This window comes from Phyllostomus hastatus, unplaced genomic scaffold (assembly GCF_019186645.2).
Source record: "Phyllostomus hastatus isolate PE091 unplaced genomic scaffold, TTU_PhHast_1.1 phas_scaffold_190, whole genome shotgun sequence".
Taxonomy (NCBI): domain Eukaryota; kingdom Metazoa; phylum Chordata; class Mammalia; order Chiroptera; family Phyllostomidae; genus Phyllostomus; species Phyllostomus hastatus.
The window spans coordinates 24432-43529 of NW_025334014.1; the positions used below are offsets into that span (position 1 = coordinate 24432).

The window sequence follows — 19098 nt, forward strand, 5'->3', positions numbered from 1 at the left end:
AGTATCACCCTATAAATGTTCTTGCCTAACACATAAAAGGATATAAGTAGTAAATACATAAATAAAAATAAATTAGGACTATCCTGCCCCATACTGAAAGTTTCATGAAGCCACAGTCCTTGCCTACCTTATTCTCCATGTTTTTCCTTTGCTATTAACAATATTCAGCTCTAGGATAACATTCAAAATATTTGTTGAATAAATTAATGACTGTAGGCTAAAATAAGATGCAAAAGGGAATTCTCTTGTTTAATTCTACTCTGGTATCTTTAACTTAAGTGAAATCTATCTGCACTGCTTGTCTTTTGGTGTTGGCTCTGGTAAGAATCAGGTAAAAGAATTATTTGATATAAAAGTCTTCTTGGATTCTCTCTTTCTCATCATCCTGGCCCATTGTGTCAGCAGACATCCTCACGGTCAGTAGCTCTAGACTTATATTACACCTCACAATCTTCAAATCAGCCTACGGATTTTCCCTCTCACCCTCGCTCTGGATAACAGACCTGGTGCTATTGACAGTTATAAAGCAGTCACATAAATGGGAATTGGGGGATAAAGGATCTGGGCCTTTTCCAAAAGCTGCTGGAAGAGAAGACTTCATTTTCCTTTCTGTGTTCATAACATTTTGCTAGGTAAAATAAACTTAAAAAGCTAAAATGTCCAGTTCATACAGTTTAAATTAAAGATTTATTAACTTAAAGTTCTAACAGAATAAAAATAAATAATAAAAACAATATTTCTATTGTATTCCATTTGTAATTATTTATATTTACTCACTGCATATCTGTGAAATAAACTGGAACTGTATTTATTTTATTTTCATTGTTGTTCAAGTACAGTTTTCTGTCTTTTTTGTCTTTTACTCCCATCCCAGCCCACCACCCCAGCCCTCCCTACCGCCTTCCCATTTCCAACACCCCTTGTTTTTGTCCATATCTCCTCTATACATGCTCCTGCAAACTCTTCCCCTATTTTTTATTGTTGTTCATAAACAGTTGTCTCCACTTTCCCCTCACCACCCTCCCCTGCCCCACCGACCCCCATCTCCCAACCTCAATCCTACCCACTTTTGGCTTTGTCCATGGGTCCTTTATACATGTTCTTTGATGAACCTCCCCCTTCTTTCCCCATTTATCCCCCCCTTCTGGTTATCATCAGTGTGGTCTTTATTTCAATGTCTCTGGTTTTATTTTGCTCGCTTATTTGATTTGTTAATTAAGTTCCACTTATAGGTGAGATCATATGGTATTTGTCTTTCACCACCTGGCTTATTTCACTTCACATAATGCCATGTATGTATGAAAGAAAGCCCCTTAGACATAATAACAATATAGAGCAGTGGGTTGCATGTTGCTTTGTATATCAATCACAAGTTGTGGCAGCAAGGAGGAAAGGTTCTGTGTTGACCAAAATATAACTGCATAGCAGATACATTGTAAGAAATGGTCTTCTTATTGGAAACCAAGTCCACAATTAATTAGGAGGCAATGGCAGAGAGTAGCATACATTCATGAAGGAAAATATGCAGAGGAGAAAGTACATAGAGGTGTACAACTGGGAATTGGTCTTCATAAACAAAATCATACCAAAGATTTCCATCAGGATAACAGAGTATATGGGGAAAAAATAGCAAAAAGAACATTCTGGAGTTTGGAATAGTCACTAAATCACAAGAGAAAAAAAAAACTCAATCATCACAGTACCATTCTGCAACTCCATTCTCTGCAGTACTTTTGGACTTCTGAGGTTGTGACAGAGTAACAATAGTGATATTAATAACCTCCACATTATTGAAAAAATAAAAAAGAAAGTGGTCAAAATAAATAGGAGACTTGTTCTAAATCTCCTTGGGCATCCTGATTATTTCTAGGCATATCTACAGTTAATGTAGTATGATGCACAGACTTTTAAATTCTTTTAAATGATAGATTATCACTTCTATTTCTTTTTCATTAAATTTATTGGTGTGACATTAGCTAATAAAATTAAAGCTACTATTTTTCACATTAAATGGCACCACCATCAAACCAGTTGTTGAATTCTAAACCCAAACTTCACTCTTTACTTTTTTGACTCTCATATTCCACCAATGTCAAGTAATAGTAACTAACCATTATTACATAGCAAATTCTGAATAAATAGCCTCTCTTCCTATTTGTATTTTTTTTAATTTCCACAACAGGCAAAACATTGTTGTTCAAGGAGAAACCTTGTGTAGGTAGAGGAAAAGTAGTTCTCATCTTGAGACATGGCTTCACCTCTGAGGAACAAAGAAACTCCTTAGAGTTGTTGGAAACCCACTGGTGAATTAGAAGATTCTGAATTAGTTATAAAAGTGACTGATTCCTAGCTCTGTCATTTTGTGGTTGTGAGACCTTGGCCAAGCCAATTAATCACTAAGTTTTAGTTGCATCATCTACAGTAGAAGAACAATCAATCACACCTTTCTCAAAACATTATGTTAAATTTTCTTTTCCAGCCTCTATAACCTCAGCACCTTGTGACTTCTCTGCTCTAAAGATATCATGTCACACCTGTAAGAATGGCCATCATTAATAAATCAACAAACAGGTGCAGGCAAGGATGTGGAGAAAAGGGAACCCTAGTGCCCTGCTGGTAGCAATGCAGACTGGTGCAGCCACTGTGGAAAACACTATGGAATTTCATCAAAAACTTGTAAATGGAACATATTTTTGACCCAGTAATTCCACTTCTGGGAAAATATCCTAAGAATCCTGAAACACCAATTCAAAATAATATATGTACCCCTATATTTATAGCAGCACTATTTACAATAGCCAAGTGCTGGAAACAGCCTAGGTGCCCATCAGTTGATGAGTGGATAAAAACGTTGTGGTATATTTACAAAATGGAATTACTATGCAGGAGTTAAAAAAGAAGGGATTCTTACCTTTTACAGCAGCATAGATGGAACTAAAGACTCTTAACACTAAGTGAAATCAGCCAGTCAGAGAAAGACAAATACGATGACCTCACTTATATGTGGAATCTAATGAACAAAATAAACTAATGAGCAAAATAAAATCAGAGGCATATAAACATGGAAAGACAGACAGCTGTAAGTGGGAAGGAGGAAGGTGGGTACTGGATGAAGGAAGGTGAAGGGATTAACCAAAGAACACATGTACATGACCTGTGGACATGGATGATGCTGTGGAGATTGCCTGAAGGAGTGGGGCAGGGGTGTGTGGAAGGGGACAAAGAGGAAAAAAAAATCAGACAACTGTAATAGCATAAACAGTAAAATTAAATAGCAAAAATAATAGTAAAAAAATAAAGTTGGTAACATAGCAATTCTGAGTCAATCCAGACATCTATTTTATCTGGAATCCAAGCTATGGAATATAGCTAGAAAAATCCCCATGCTTACAAATCTATAAAATTCAATCCAGACAATATAATGACATCCAGGAATGTGTCTGTTCCCTCTGTAGTGAAAAATTGTAAAAGGTGTTAAAAAGTCTCTCTTATCTACCTCTCAGAATTATCTCCACCTTTCCTGTCCTTGCTCTAATTTACAAATCTGTAAATTGTAGATAAATGATAACAATTCAAGTGATACTTGACTGTAAACACATACATTTTGTACACAATTGATTTCCCTCTCCCCCTGTGAAAAAGTCAATTTGTGTCTATTTGTATATTGATATGTGAATTCCTGATTTATAATTCTTTGAATTATCTTTTATACCAATAACTGCTTAATTAATGAATCAAGTAAAACTTTTGATACATGTTCACTTTATACTTGCATAAAATTCACAATATTAAGATATATATGTCTATATTATTTATATTATATGTATATTGTTCTTTAACATTTCATATTATACACAGCTGTTTCCCTCATTTAATAACTATTGCAAACCTTCATATTTCTTTTTAGGTCTCATTTTACTAATTTCTGCTCACTGCTAGAAAATGATTTCTATTTTGTGGAGAAAAACATAGAACAAGAAATACAAATATCCTCTACTTTCTCATCTTGTCATTGTATAAGCATTTGAATTCATCAGTGATTCCTTCTCTCCCTCCTTTCCTTTTCTGGGGAAAATGTGCCCCTCCTCTCTGAAGTTAATCTCTTCAGCTGTGCACCAGTGAATTCTTTTTGCATCAATTAAGATGTTATTATTACTATTCATCTTTTTTCTTACTATTATTAATCATCTTTCTTTCATAAACTGTCAGTACATATCAACATTTAAGTGAATTTCATCCTCAAAAATATTACCCTGTGCCTACTTTCATTTACTTTCTTTCATTTCATTGGAAGTTTCCTTATAGGCATCAGCACTGGTTTCCAGCTTCTCACTTCAGTTTACTGAGTGAAATAGGATTTTTGTCCTGACAATGTCAAATTATTTTTTTTCTCCACATCCCAAACTATATCCTAGACATTCAATCTATGATTTTTCTATGTGTAATGAACTTTATTTCTCTATTCCATGTGATAGTTTGATGTCTCCATTTCTCTTAAAATCTCCTTCAATAATGCTGAGGATTGTTTTAAGATTATCACATGTTAAACATGCAATATTTTTGTTCTTCAGGGTTTTTTGTTGTTGTCATTGTTGATCATTTAAAACCTGTGTTATTCTAGGCATTTTTTTTCTCAAAACATCAGTTTCCTATGCATGAAATAAGTGACTATAAGAAGATAAACACTTAAAATCCTATCAAGCTCTAATGTACTGGGATTAAGGTAAGAATCTTTACCAGATCATTATCTTTTTCACTCACCTTACTACACTGTTGTATCAGTTCACATTTTACTGAAACAATTGACTTTGAGACTTAAAGATTAAAACACTGACCATTGCCAAATGCTTGTAATCTACTTGGCTAGGCCTATGGTCATAGAAAAAAGTTGTGCCTCTCTTAGGAAGTCTGTGGTTCACTAGCACATTGCAAGTCCTCTTATATTTTGTTTAGAGGCCTTGGGATTAGTTTTCTGATCTCACATCATATTTCAGGAACACAGACTCTGATATCCAAAACCCATGGAAAAATTTATGAGAGCAAACATGTCCAACCTGTAGCCCACATGCTACATGCAGCTTAGGATGGCTGTGAATGCAGCCCAACACAAAAATATAAATCTACTTAAAACCTTTTTTATGCTCATCAGTTTTCATTAGTGTTTGTATATTTATTGTGTGACCCAAGACAACTCTTCTTCTTCCAGTGCAGCCCAGAGACATCAAAAAGTTGGACACCACTATCTACTGAGTTGATTAAACAAAAATGAAAGGATGCGATGTCTTTTTGTACATCTCAAGAACGTCTCTCTCTCTCTCTCTCTCTCTCTATATATATATATATATATATATATATATATGCTCTCAAATAGTTATATATATATATTATATATGCTCTCAAATGGTAAATTATTATGTAGAAAATTGGATTATAATAAGCACCATCTAATTTGATTTAGCCAGTATAAAGCAATTTATGAAACAACAGAATATCACAGATTGGTAAAATAAATGGGAAAGAAGCAAAAATATATCTATTAGGTTGTTGAGATTTAGAGATCTTGGAAGTCAACATGCAGATTGAAAAAACAATTATAAACAAGGTCAATGACTCTGATATGTGTTATATGTGCCTTGTGCTGCAATGGAATTCTGGCCATCCAAGAGCCAGACCAGAGATTGTGCTTAAACAACAATAATAATAAATAAATAAATAAATAAATAAATATATTCATACATACATTTACTCAGTGTTGTGTCTGTTTATGTTGTGCCAACATATTCTACAGAGAAAAGGAGGATAATTTCAACTGAACATTAAGAATTTTAACAAGTACCCAATAGTGAGAGAAAGACATTAGAAGCAACATAAGCAATTACATGGAGATTGAAAAATTTGTTACATGACTGGAGAGTTGAAAATAAAATTTAGAGAGAATGTGTTGCCTAATGAAGGAAGACAAAGAAAACTGGGGAGAAAAAAAAAGAAGAAAATATACATATTATATATGGAAAAAGATATGAGCAGTTTTAAGCTTCTATCTGCCCAGAAGATTAATCTCAGCAGAAAGATACTCTTTTTTTCCCCAATAATTTCCCCCAAATCCCATACTTAAATCACTAGTTCACTAGTCACCACTCAGAAACCCATCACTGGATCTTTGGTAACTGGCCATGAGCACTTCACCAAATCCCACTGGTGCAAAAACCAAGACTCACCAAGGACGGGAGAGGCTGAGTGCCTACCAGGAATCTGAGATGCAGTTAGTAAAGGGATGAAAAATACATATCAACCTCTGTAGTTTGCAAGTTACGGAGTAACTATGTGTAAAATAAAGCCACTTAAAGAAGTACAAAAGAAACTATTATGTGCTTGTTTTACAGACATGTCTGAGGATCACTCAGTGTTGCTCAATTGTTCCCAGAAAACTGTGATTGTTACTTGTAAAGCAACATTGGGGAGAAAATAGAAATATGGCCATTTTAGTTTTTGTGAAGCTGAATATAATGTGACATCCTTTTGCTAATAAAACAAAGCAATACACTTTTAGATACAAAAAAATTGCCTACATTTCAGTGGGCTATGGATACCGACAGTTATCCCTCTATACCAAATACAGTAAGAGGAGTTCCGCATCCCTCAAGCTCTAAAATCAAGTATCTCTGAAAGGGAACATCATAGATTCTGGAGAGAGATAAAATTAGTAACTGGCTAAAATGTGAGTGCCTGGGTAGCTGTAAATACAGGGAAGTTTGATATTGAAGGTTCCTCTGAGAGACTAGGGCTCTAATATATTGACATACTCCAGCTCAGTGACATCCAGCTCAGTGACTTCAGGCTCAGGATTTGCTCTCTAGGGGAGATATGACGATGCCTGGAGACATTTTTGCTCATCATAAATGTGAGGAAGGGTGGTTCTATTATCTAATGGGTAGGGGCCAGGGGTACTGTTAAACACCTGACAATGCACAGGAAAGACCCCCACAGAATTGTCTGGCCCAAAATGTCACTAATGCTATTTTTACAGTCTACAGGGGGTTCTTCCCCACCTATCTAAGTTCGTTTTGCCCGCCGCCTGAGGAAAGACGTCTCTTAATACCAGAGATCAGTGAAAAGGAAAGGAATTTATCATTCATTTGGAATAACACAAACTAAGGTTCCCCACAAATGCACACAGTCCTCCCAGCACCCTCTACGTGGCAAAAGGGAGCACCTCCAAAGCCTCGTGGTCCTGACTCTCACCCAAGCCTCATTCATGGTCCCAACCAAAACACCAAAGCTGCGTAGTCCTAAACAGATGCATGGTCCCAAAAAGAGAAATCCCTAATGGCTGGTGTGCCTCCGTTTAAATCCCAGCGCTAATCTTCCTCTGAAGCCCCATTGCCAGCTCCTCTCACAATTGGCCACAGCTGCCAGCATTCTGGGCAGGTGTGGCCCTGGGGTGTGAAGCCAATTATCTCCAAGCTCTTCTGGACCCTATTCCAAATCCCTGTTTGGGGCTCCCCTCTTGGCTGCACCCTGTTACACTATGGTTGGAAAGTCCTGTTCTAATTAGAAGACCAAAGGTAAAAAAAAATTCTTTCATCTTAAAATGCAAATTCCCATGGGTGATATGAGAAATATCACTCCATTAAAATTCTTTGAAAGCCAATGCAGAACCATGGAATATTTTTAAATTATAAGCAGAATATAACTCTATTATTTTAGTTCTTGCTTATTTAAAAAACACTGAGTAGTTGTCTTTGTCAGTGATGCTGGAACATTTTTAAATGACCCTTGATCTCAAAAATTTCTTTTTAAGAAACATTTAAAATGAGTGCATTTTATGGGCCAGGTCCTTGAAGTTTTGTTATATTTAAGTTCAATGATAAACTCTTTGAGGCTGGCAGTTTATCCCCAGTTCATAGCTGTAGGGCCCAAAATTTAGTAAATTTAAGCATCTTCCTTAAAATCACTCATCAAGATCTGAACCAGCTCCCAGGTAATTAATTTAAAGTCAGCCATTCTCCATTAAAGTAATAAGAACTTGTGTTGTATTTAAGTGTGATCTTAATAAATACATTAACAATAACAAGTACCAAATGATGTATTAAAGTGATTTATAAAAATGAAGTGATAAAATTGTAGAAACATAGGAAAGGTAAATTATGATTTAAACTTAAACAAATGCGTGTATGCAGCTTGAACATATACCTTCATACATATCAGGTTCTAATCCCTGGACTCTATAAGTGCCACCTGATTTGGGGAAAGGTTGTAGGGAGATGTAATTAGATTAAATATATTGCAATGAGGGCATTATTGTGGGTCATCAGGGTGCTATATGAATGACATTTCAGGTATCCTTAGAATAAAGAGGCCAACATTTTTTTTATATATACACACACACATACATGCATAAGAAGATATAGAAAAATGGAGCAGTGAAAGGTTTGAAGAAGCTAAGCATGAAGACAAGAATAATATGACAAGTCAAGGATGTCTGCAGCTTCCAGAAGCTGAAAGAGATAAAGAAAGGATGATCCCCTAAGACCCCATGAAAGAGTGGTGTAGTCCTCCTGATGCCTTGACTGTGGCCCGATGATATTGGTTTCAGATTTATGAACTCCCGAACTACAAAAGAATAAAGGCCTAGTGATTTAAGCCACCAAATTTGCACTAATTTTGTTCATAAACCATGGGAAACTAATACAATAAGTTTAGATTATAATCAATTCAGAAAATATAGTAAATGCTTAAAATACTTTCAGGCAGAGTAAATAAAAAAATTAACAAAGACATAGAAACTTTAAAAAAGAATATGGTATCAGATGCATACTACTTGTTTAATCCAAAATTAAAGTAAAATAGAGAACAAAAACAAAAGTAAAAACTAACAACAGCAGATAACTTATTAATCAGTTATACAATATATTGTGCTAAGAACTTAAGGTACAGATTTAATTTTTATGAAAATTTTATTATAAAATTAGAGTATTATAGCCCTGGCTGGCGTAGCTCAGTGGATTGAGTGCGGGCTGGGAACCAAAGTGTCCCAGGTTCGATTCCCAGCCAGGGTACATTCCTGGGTTGCAGGCCATAAGCCCCAGCAACCGCACATTGATGTTTCTCTCTTTCTCTCTCTCTCTCTCCCCCTCTCCCTCCATTCCCTCCCTAAAAATAAATAAATAAAATCTTAAAAAATAATAATAAAATAAAATTAGAGTATTATTATATATTTTGCAGAAGAGGTCTTTTTAACTTTGTTTTTATTGTTGACACTATTACAAATGTACCCATCCCCCCCCACCCCTTTGCCCACTCTCACTCAGCCCTATGCTCTGCCTCCCTCTGGTTATCACCACACTGCCATCTGTGTCTCTACGTCAGACGTACGTGTTCTTTGACTAACCCCTTCACCTTCTTTAATTAAGTCAACCCTTTCCCCTCTCCCCCTCCTCTCTGACAGCTGCCAGTCTGGAAAGTTATACAATTATAACCTTGCAAAAGAAAGGGTAGTAAAAAAGAAAACAACCATTAATGACTAAAAAGTATTATCCCCAATACACAAAAACATGTAGGAAATCCACTCCAAATTTTTGTGAAAAAAAAAAACATAGAATATGTGACAAATGTATACTCAGGCCATGTAAAAAGGCGAAGTCAGTTTCATAAAAATAGTTGCATTCATTAAAAATGATGAAGACTCATGTCTTTGTGCATGCTTTCTTAGAAATATATTGATAATGTCTCAAAACAAAAACTGAGTGTAAAAATACCACTCCAAAAACCCCTTCACAGCAATTAGAAGTTGGAGAACAGCAGCAAAGGTAGCAGATGCTTCTGAACAAGTCAATAAAAATGATTGGGTATGGCTTTAAAGCTAAAAGTTACAAGTCAACAAACAAGAAAAACAAACAAAAATTCATTGACACAGACCACACTATGGTGGTTACCAAAGAAGATGGTGATTGGAGGGGTAGTAAGGGGTGAAGGGGGTCAAATATATGGTGACAGAAGGTGGTTTGTTTTGGGGTGACCAGTACATACTTTTATGATGTATCATATAGAATTGTACACTTGAAACATATATAATTTTATTAACCAATGCCATCCCAATATATTTAAATAAATGAGTAAGTGGATATAGGTAAATAAATAAATAAAGGCACAAAAAAGATTTAAAAATGACATGGCTTTAATAAGACAGAAACACGGGTGGGGGCATACATAGATTTCCTGCATGTAAATCCTTCCCCAGTTTACTTTTCTTTAACATCCCCTCCAACAAGCCTCTTTAAAGATCTCTGAAAAAATCCTAAATCTAGTTAAGAAAAGAGCTTCTCATAAAGTAATTTGGATCTCAACACTTTCTTGAGAGCTTCCTTCACGTCTTTGTTCCTCAAGCTGTAGATCAGGGGGTTCAGCATGGGAATCACTACAGTGTAAAACACTGAAGCCACCTTGTCAGCATCCTCACTGTTGTCAGAACTGGGCCAGCAGTAAGTGAAAAGGATTGTCCCATGGAAGACAACAATGGCTGTGAGGTGGGAGGCACAGGTGGAAAAGGCTTTGCGTCTTCCCTCTGCAGAGCGCATCCTCAGGATGGTGATGAGAATAAACAAGTAGGAGGTGAGGATGATCACAATGGTGATGATCTCATTGAAGGAGGCCACAATGTACAGAAACAGTTCATTCACAGTGACATCAGAGCAAGCAAGAGATAAGAGAGGGGGCAGATCACAAAAGAAGTGGTTAATCACATTTGATCTGTAGGATGGGATCTCAAGAGCTAAACACAGGGAGATCAGAGAGCACACAGTCCCACAGAGGTAGCAGCTAGAAACCAGCACCATTCGCAGTTTCTGGGACATGGTGACCATGTACAACAGTGGGCTACAGATGGCCACAAAGCGGTCATAGGCCATCACGGCCAGCAGGAAGACATCAGTAATTACAAATGTGCCAAACAAGTAGAATTGTATCATGCATCCCAAGAAGGAGATGGTTTTATCTTTGTTTAACATGTTGAATAGCATCTGTGGCACGATGGCCGTAGAGTAGCAAAAATCCACTAAAGAGAGGTGGCTGAGGAAAAAGTACATGGGAGTATGAAGTCGAGAGCTGGCCTGAATCAGTGCGATCATACCCAGGTTGGCCAAAAATGTAACTCCATAGATCAGAAGGAACAGCAGGGAGAGAAAGATTCGCAGTTCAGGGACATCTGATAATCCAAGAAGAATGAACTCTGTCACAGCAGTGCAGTTCTCCTCCCCAGTTTCCACCATATGTCTGGATTAGAAAGCCAAATGACAAGTTTGGTGTGTCTTCTGAAATGGGAATAAGAGAGAAAACACACAGTTATATTAACAAAAATATTACATTGATGTCAAACACAATGTATTTGAAATACAGCCATCAAATAATTCTAAATGCTTATTGTGGCAGCAGATCCTCCTGACCAAATTTAAAGTGTCAGCAGAAATGTGTTAGATAACAATAAACTGAGCTGATGAATTAATTTAGACATTCTGATGGAGTTTTAAATAGACCCAATGATATACTTTGAAGCCACAAGAAATCAACTCCTGTTCCCTGAAAAATGTAACAAATTCCTTTCAAGACAACAGATACTGTGATCCTATATACATTAATATTTTAGGTCTGTCTATCACTAACATAAAGTTTCAGCAGGTGAAGTCCTGTGCAGTTCTCTTGTTAAGAGTGTGACAAATCTCTGAGAACAGTGGCTCTGAGTTCTTTATAATTTTGGAATTATTAAGAATGAAAAAAAGATTTAAAATATATACTGAAATCCATCATCATGTTTACTTGTCAAATTAAGAAACTCAATTAATTATAATGATAGTGATCAATATCAATAGTGACTCAGAAAGATATAACTCTGGTATAAATTTTTCTGAAAAGCTATTAGGCAACATATATTCAAAGTCTTAACCCTGACAACAATAAAAGCTACCTGATATATTTGTGAGAGATTTTATATTTGTAAGCTGTTATAAGAGATGCTTAATTACATTTACAAATTATAGAAAAGTATATTCAAAGCTACCTTACAGCATCATGTATAATATTCACAACGGGAAAATTAGTTTTCATAAATACAGCAATGTTAAACTATAGTATATCTTATCTAAAACAAAGTTTTCATATTATTTCAATAACTTCAAAGTTCATATTGAATAATGTAGAGAGGGTTATTTAAAAAATACCTAGTATGGTTGCTATATATATGTATATTTAAATAAAATATATGTTGATGTATGAATAAATATGGTAAAAATATCATATGTTATCACTTTGATTTGGCTACAACCCTAGAAGATCAGTCCATCCCCACACTGAGAAACAGGCAAGTGAAGACTTTCCCAAGTTCCCTCTAGTAGTTCCCTCTTGCCCTCCTTCCTACAAGGATGCACCCGTGGTGCTATAGACATATTATATAATAAAAATTGAGTGAAGAGATTCTGGACTGAAAACAGAACTTGGTATTTTCTCCATAACATGAACTAGTTTTAAAGTGAAAACAAACCTCCATGCTAAAGTCATGGTTTTCTCATTACTTCGTCCCCCCTCCAAAAATACAAATTATTTGTCTACTTCAAAGTTAAAATATAAAAATGAACTTGGAAACACTTCTTCCTAATGTTCTAGGCTGATAATAAGAAACTAGTTTATGGTAAACCCAAAACAAATCTAAAAGGACTCACCTCATTCACTGAGCAGAGACAGTCTACACATGCTGACTCCCCATGACCAACTCAGGGACACATGAATTCAACCCTCAGAATTAGAGTGAAAACTAGAGTGCTCTTTTATGCATATAAAATCCAGATTGCATAACAGAAATTGATGTGGAGAACACATCAATGCTTGGTGTTCAAGAGGAAACTGTTCTAATTTCACCACCAACTGTCTCTCAGTAGAAAAAGACAAAAACATTTAAAACAGTAAGTGCACAGGAATATGGTCTGTTAAATCATTCTCTAATTACAAGCCAGATGAGTTAGCTATATCTCTAAAATAATTGTTTTCTGGGAAATACACCCATTTTAATTTTCAAGTAACCAGAGCCTACTTTTAGCTAACTAACCTGAGTGACAGGCATTTCCTCCTGGGTACTGAAGACACTAGGCTGCACAGCTGGAGATTTATACTGTAATTTTAACCCCCAGGGAAAGGGTCCCTTAAGTTCCTAATCAAGTGTTAATCTTTAATGCTGTAGAAACAAGTTAAATTTCAACTAACTCTACATGAGGCATAGGACACATAATTAATCTCTATGGAATAGCATCAAGAATTTTTTAAATGCCCTAATGTTTGAAACAATTGTTTAAAATCAACATGTCTTCATCCAGATTTCATGACGCTAAATGAAATTCCATCTTAGTGTCATATATGTGGGCCACAGATCACATTGCCATGATAAAATAACATAAATATTTCTTTTCTTTTTTAAAGTATTTTTATTGATTATGCTATTGGTTTTTCCAATTTTTTCCCCTTTATCCCCTCTCCACCCTGCTCCCCCAACCCTCCAGCATTACCTTCCCTTTAGTTCATGTCCATGGGTTGTACATACATGTTCTTTGAGTCCTCTGTTTCCTATACCATTTTTTATCCCTCCCCATCTTATTATTTTCCCCATTCTCATATATTACAGAACCCCCTAAATTCTAGCAAGTACAGTGAATAAAGCTGCACCAGAATCTCTTCAAATACTAAGAAGGAGAGAAACTACTGGTCAGAAAACTACAATTAGCTCACACTTCTTGGGCCTTTGTTATGTACTAGAGCCTATTTTGAATATTATACAACACTACTCCTGTTCCAAGGTCTGTATTACAAAGGAGATGAAGGTATCACAAGCACTGAGTTGTAACTTGGATAAAGCCAAAATCAATAGCAGGAAAAGGCCCCATGATGCTCTTCGGTTTTTCCCACCCTTGTGGCTTCAGGGGGCAGAGAACAGATGGGCCCAGTACTGAGGCCGAGTTTTCCTTATGCATGCCCAATGCCAGAAGACATCAAATGGGGCCCCTTCAATGATCTGTTCCACATGTGCTCTTCTTCTTCTGGCTAATGTCAATGTAGGTTACAGTGTTCAATTAGCCTGTATATCACTGAGTATACACATAAACTTCACAAGGTGTATATGATGATTAATCAATAATTTCAAGTAAATCAATTTTTATACTCTAAAATACCATATAGTCTACGGCCATACCACCCTGAATGTGCCCAATCTCGTCTGATAAAATACCATATAATATCTTCCTAAACTAGATGTGTCAGAGACAGCACCCAAGGCTGAGGAACCTTCTCCATTCCCACATCACCTTTCACAGCTAAAAAAAGAAAAAAGATTTCACCAGATCATATGTCATGTGTTACCTCCAGGAGTAGAAAACTGTGGGTCAAAATAGGAATAACTTGAAATATTGGTGTTTTGAAGGCTGTCTTTAATTATTATTTTTCGCAATTGAGGCATGTTAAAATCATTCTTCATTGGTGAAATGTTTATGCAAATATTTTGCCTATTTGACTTCCTATGCTCTAATTTAACTATTCTTTAATATTATGGGTATAAACCTTTCATCAGATATACACTTGTACCTGTGGTTCTTAAATTTTTGTCCATGATTCATTTTGAGTCAATGTTCATATATGGTGTGAAGTGTAGATTTCAGCTCGTGTTTTTGCATATGAATAGTCAATTACTCTTTACCATTTATTGAAAAGATTGTCCTTTCTGAATGAGTAGTCTTGGTAGGTTTATCAAAAATCAATCAACCATTAATTTGTTAATTTTTTAAAAAATTTTTATTTATTTGTTTTTAGAGAAGGAAGGGAGGGAGATAGAGAGAGAGAGAGAAACATCAATGTGAGGTTGCTGGGGGTTATGGCCTGCAACCCAGGCATGTACCCTGACTGGGAATTGAACCTGTGACACTTTCGTTCACAGCCCGCGGTCAATCCACTGAGCTACGGCCAGCCAAGGCTAATTTGTTCATTTTCTAATTATCAGTGTTATTACATTGATATAATGTGTCTGCCTTACACCAGAATAAACATCATGTTTTGTAATTTTTGTATTAACTACTTTTCCACTTTTGTTAAATTTTCTATTTTGCTCATTTGTTTGTTTTGATTATTAGGTTCCACTTATAGGTTTTCTATATTGTTTTTCACCTTTGTATTATTGGGTTATACTCTACTTTTTATTATGTGCTTCCATTTATTTGGGTTTTTGTTTGTTTGATTGCTTTTAGTTCATCTTTTTTTCCAAGTCTTTAAATATGAAATTTAAGGCACCAGTTTTTTGTTGGTTTCTTTGTTTTTTAATTTTTACTCTTCTATTGATTGAAAGTTACTTTAATTTTCAGAGCAAAAGATAAATGAGTATGGTTTTGTCATTTTGTTCTGTAGATTCTTCTTATAGGTGAGATCATATGGTATTTGTCTTTCACTGCCTGGCTTATTTCACTTAGCATAATACTCTCCAGTTTCATCTACACTATCTCAAAAGTTAGGAGTTCCTTCTTTCTTTCTGCTGGGTGATATTCCATTGTATAAATGTATCACAGTTTTTTGATCCTCTCATTTACTGATGGGCACTTAGGCTGTTTCCAGCACTTGGCTACTGTAAATGGCACTGCTATGAACATAGGGGTGCAAAAGTTGTTTTGAATTCAGGATTCGGGATTCTTAGGGTATTTTCCCAGCAGCGGAATCACTGGACCAAAAGACAGTTCCATTTTAGTTGTTTTTTTTTTTAATTCCACACTGTTTTCCACAGTGGCTGCACCAATCTGCATTCCCACCAACAGTGGGAAACCCTTTTCTCTGCATCCTCACCAGCACCTATTGTTTGTTGATATATTAAAGATGGCCATTCTGACAGGTGTGAGGTGGTATTTCATTATGGTTTTAATATGCATCTCTCATATAGCTGGTGATGTTGAATATTTTTTTCATATGCTTATGGGTCATCTGTATGTCCTCTTTGGAGAAGTGTCTATTCAGATCCTATGCCCCTTTATTAATTGGATTGTCTTCCTGGTGTTGAGTTGTATTAGCTTTTTATATATTTTGGAGATAAAACCCTTTTCCAATATATCATTGGCAAATATGTTCTCCCATACAGTCGGTTCCTTTTTCATTTTGCTGATGTTTCCTTTAGCCATGCAGAAGCTTTTCAGTTTGATGGAATCCCATTTGTTTTTTGTTGTTGTTGTTGTTGTTGTTTGTTTTTTGTTTGTTTTTTTACTTTATTTCCCTTGCCCTAGGATATAGACTGGCAAAAATATTGTCATGTGGGATATCTGAAATTTTCCTGCCTATGTTTTCCTCTAGGAAATATAGCTTTTTGGTGTCATGCCTTCTATTTAAGTCCTTTATCCATTTAGAGTTTATAATAGTGTATGGTGTGTAAGCTGGTGGTCTAGTTTCATTTTTTACATGTACCAGTCCAGATCTGCCAACACCCTTTATTGAAATGGTGAAGGAAATAAACAAGATCAGGGCAGACTTAAATGACATAGAAACTGAAAAAGCTATCCAAAGGATCAGTAAATTCAGGAGCTGGTTCTTTGAAAAGAAAAACAAAATTGACAAACCTTTAACCAGACTCATCAAGGAAAAAAGAGCAAGGACCCAAATAAATAAAACCATAAATGAAAAAAGAGGTTACAACCAACACCACAGAAATACAAAGGATTGTAAGAAATAACTATGAACATCTATATGCCAAGAAATTTGACAATCTGGGGAAAATGTACAAATTCCTAGAAATATATAGTCTTATAAAACTGAATCAAGAATAAGCAGAAAGTCTGAGTAGACCAATAACAACAAGTGAAATTGAAGCAGTGATCAAATAAACTGGTACACAAAAGCCCTGGACCAGATGGCTTCATAAGTGAATTCTACTGAACATTTAAAGAAGAAATAAATCCATCCTGGCTGGCTTAGCTCAATGGATTTAGCGCGGGCTGCAAACCAAAGTGTCGCAGGTTCGATTCCCAGTCAGGGCACATGACTGGGTTGCAGGTCATGACCCCCAGCAACCACACATTGATGTTTCTCTCTCTCTCTTTCTCCCACCCTTCCCTCTCTAAAAATAAATAAATAAAATATAAAAAAGAAATTAATCCTATCCTTCTCAAACTCTTCCAAAAAATTCAAGAAAATGAAAGACCCCCAAACTTTTTTTGAGGCCAATATCATCCTAATTTCAAAACCCAGTAAAGACACAACAAACATAGAAAACTTTAAGCCACGATCTCTGATGAAAAATGATGCAAAAATCCTCAACAAAATAGTGGCAACCCAGTTACAGAAATACATTAAAAAGATCATACACCATGATTAAGTGGGATTCATCCCAGGGATGCAAGGATGGTATGATATTTAAAAATCAGTAAACACCTGGCTGGCATAGCTCAGTGGATTGAGCGCTGGCTATAAACCAAAGTGTCACAGGTTCGATTCCCAGTCAGGGTACATGCCTGGATTGCAAGCCATGACCCCCAGCAACCACACATTGATGTTCCTCTCTCTCTCTCTCTATCTCCCTCCCTTCCCTCTCTAAAAATAAATAAATAAATAATTTTTAAAAATCAGTAAACATAATACACCACATAAACAAAATGAAGGACAAAAATCACATGATCATTTCAATGGATCCTGAAAAATCATTTTAAAAAATCCAGCACTCATTTATGAAACAAGCACTCAGCAAAGTGGGAAAAGAGGGAGCATACCTCAACATAATAAAAGCCACATATGAGAAACCTACAGACAACATTACACTCAATGGTAAAAAACTAAAAGCTTTCTCCTTAAGATCAGGAACAAGACAGAGTGTCTGCTCTCTCAGGGACTAGTTTTAAGAAATATCTTTCTTTTTAAAGCTCTAAATTTCCCTTTTTTAAAATTTTATAGGTTTTTCATTTTATTGATTTGCACTCAATTCAAAATATTTTATAATGTCTCTTGTGCTTTTTAAAATGTTTTAATCATCACCTGAAGACATATTTTTTTAAATTATTATTTATTTTTAGAGGAAAAGGGAGAGGGGGTGAGAGAGAAAGAGATAGAAACATCAATTTATTGCCTGCCATACAGGCCCCAGACTTCAAATTCATCTAGAGTCATCTTATTTTATGGTAGGACGTGGTTTGCCAGAGATCTCAATATCTAATCCATTCTAAGCTTTAGAGCATTTCTTTCCATGTGGACCTCTCTGCAGATTCTATCCCCTCCCCTAGCATTGGAATTCCATTACTTGGAACTCTATGCTTGTGTCATTGGGTTACCCAGTGGCCTCTGCTATCTGATGGTTTCCAGAAAAACTTTGAATTTGCAGAGTATCTAACTTTTTGTGTTGTAATATCAGAAACAATCTCTTTCTAGTTAGCCGTCTCCTACATTTTAGCCAAAAGTCTGATTACATTGGTTTAAACAAGATTCAACTAAAAGTTATTAAAATATGTTTTATAAATTGTCATTTAATGAGTACTACTACAGACTTTTTAAACCTTCTCTGAATCTGAGAAAGTAAATTTCTCTAGGGATGGCATAAGAAGTCCATTTTCAATTAAATAAATTATCACATGTGTCTTTATCAAAAAATGAAAGGAATATATTTATTAAACTGCTAAAATGAACATTGTTGAAAAGAGCTCATGAAAATTTGCAATTTACTGTGCCTATAAAGTAGTCTACCACCAAACATATCCTCAAATAAAGCAGTCTGATAATAGGGGTACACAATAAATACTAGTCATACCCTGTCATAATTCAAGCTATATAAGAAAGAACAGCTTTTAGTAAAAATTATTTCTAAATGTTTCCACAACCAGATCATTCTACCACTGTCCTACACCTATGATAAAAATGTGAAATGTACCTCAACATAATAAAGGGCATATATGACAAGCCTATGGTTAACATCATTCTTCGTGATGGAAACTGAAAGCATTTTCTCTGAGATCAACAACAGAACAAGGTATGACTCAAGAACAAAAGAAATAATAGTAATCTTACGATCCATGAATGTCAAAATAATTATGATGGACATGAGAGCTGTGATAT

The 19098-nt window shown here is 35.6% G+C and overlaps 1 protein-coding gene across 1 annotated transcript; it reads right to left on the reverse strand.

Annotated features, from left to right (window-relative positions):
• Positions 1-8441: 8441 nt before the first annotated feature.
• Positions 8442-11267, reverse strand: LOC123832433 (olfactory receptor 5L1-like). The gene is made up of 3 exons (XM_045860081.1): positions 10328-11267; positions 8822-8882; positions 8442-8613 (listed from the first exon to the last, which is right to left on the reverse strand). Exons 1-3 carry the CDS (start codon positions 11265-11267, stop codon positions 8442-8444), a joined length of 1173 nt encoding a protein of 390 aa, XP_045716037.1.
• Between the last annotated feature and the right edge of the window lie 7831 nt (positions 11268-19098).

Excerpts from the sequence above, each read along its gene's own strand:
- LOC123832433 (XM_045860081.1), bottom strand. The coding sequence starts at position 11,267 with ATGGTGGAAACTGGGGAGGAGAACTGCACTGCTGTGACAGAGTTCATT. Across the intron at positions 8,883-10,327 it reads GTTGAGATCCAAATTACTTT|CTGTTGTTAGTTTTTACTTT; the intron begins ATGAGAAGCTCT and ends ATAAGTTATCTG. Across the intron at positions 8,614-8,821 it reads TTTAATTTTGGATTAAACAA|TTCGGGAGTTCATAAATCTG; the intron begins GTAGTATGCATC and ends ATTCTTTTGTAG.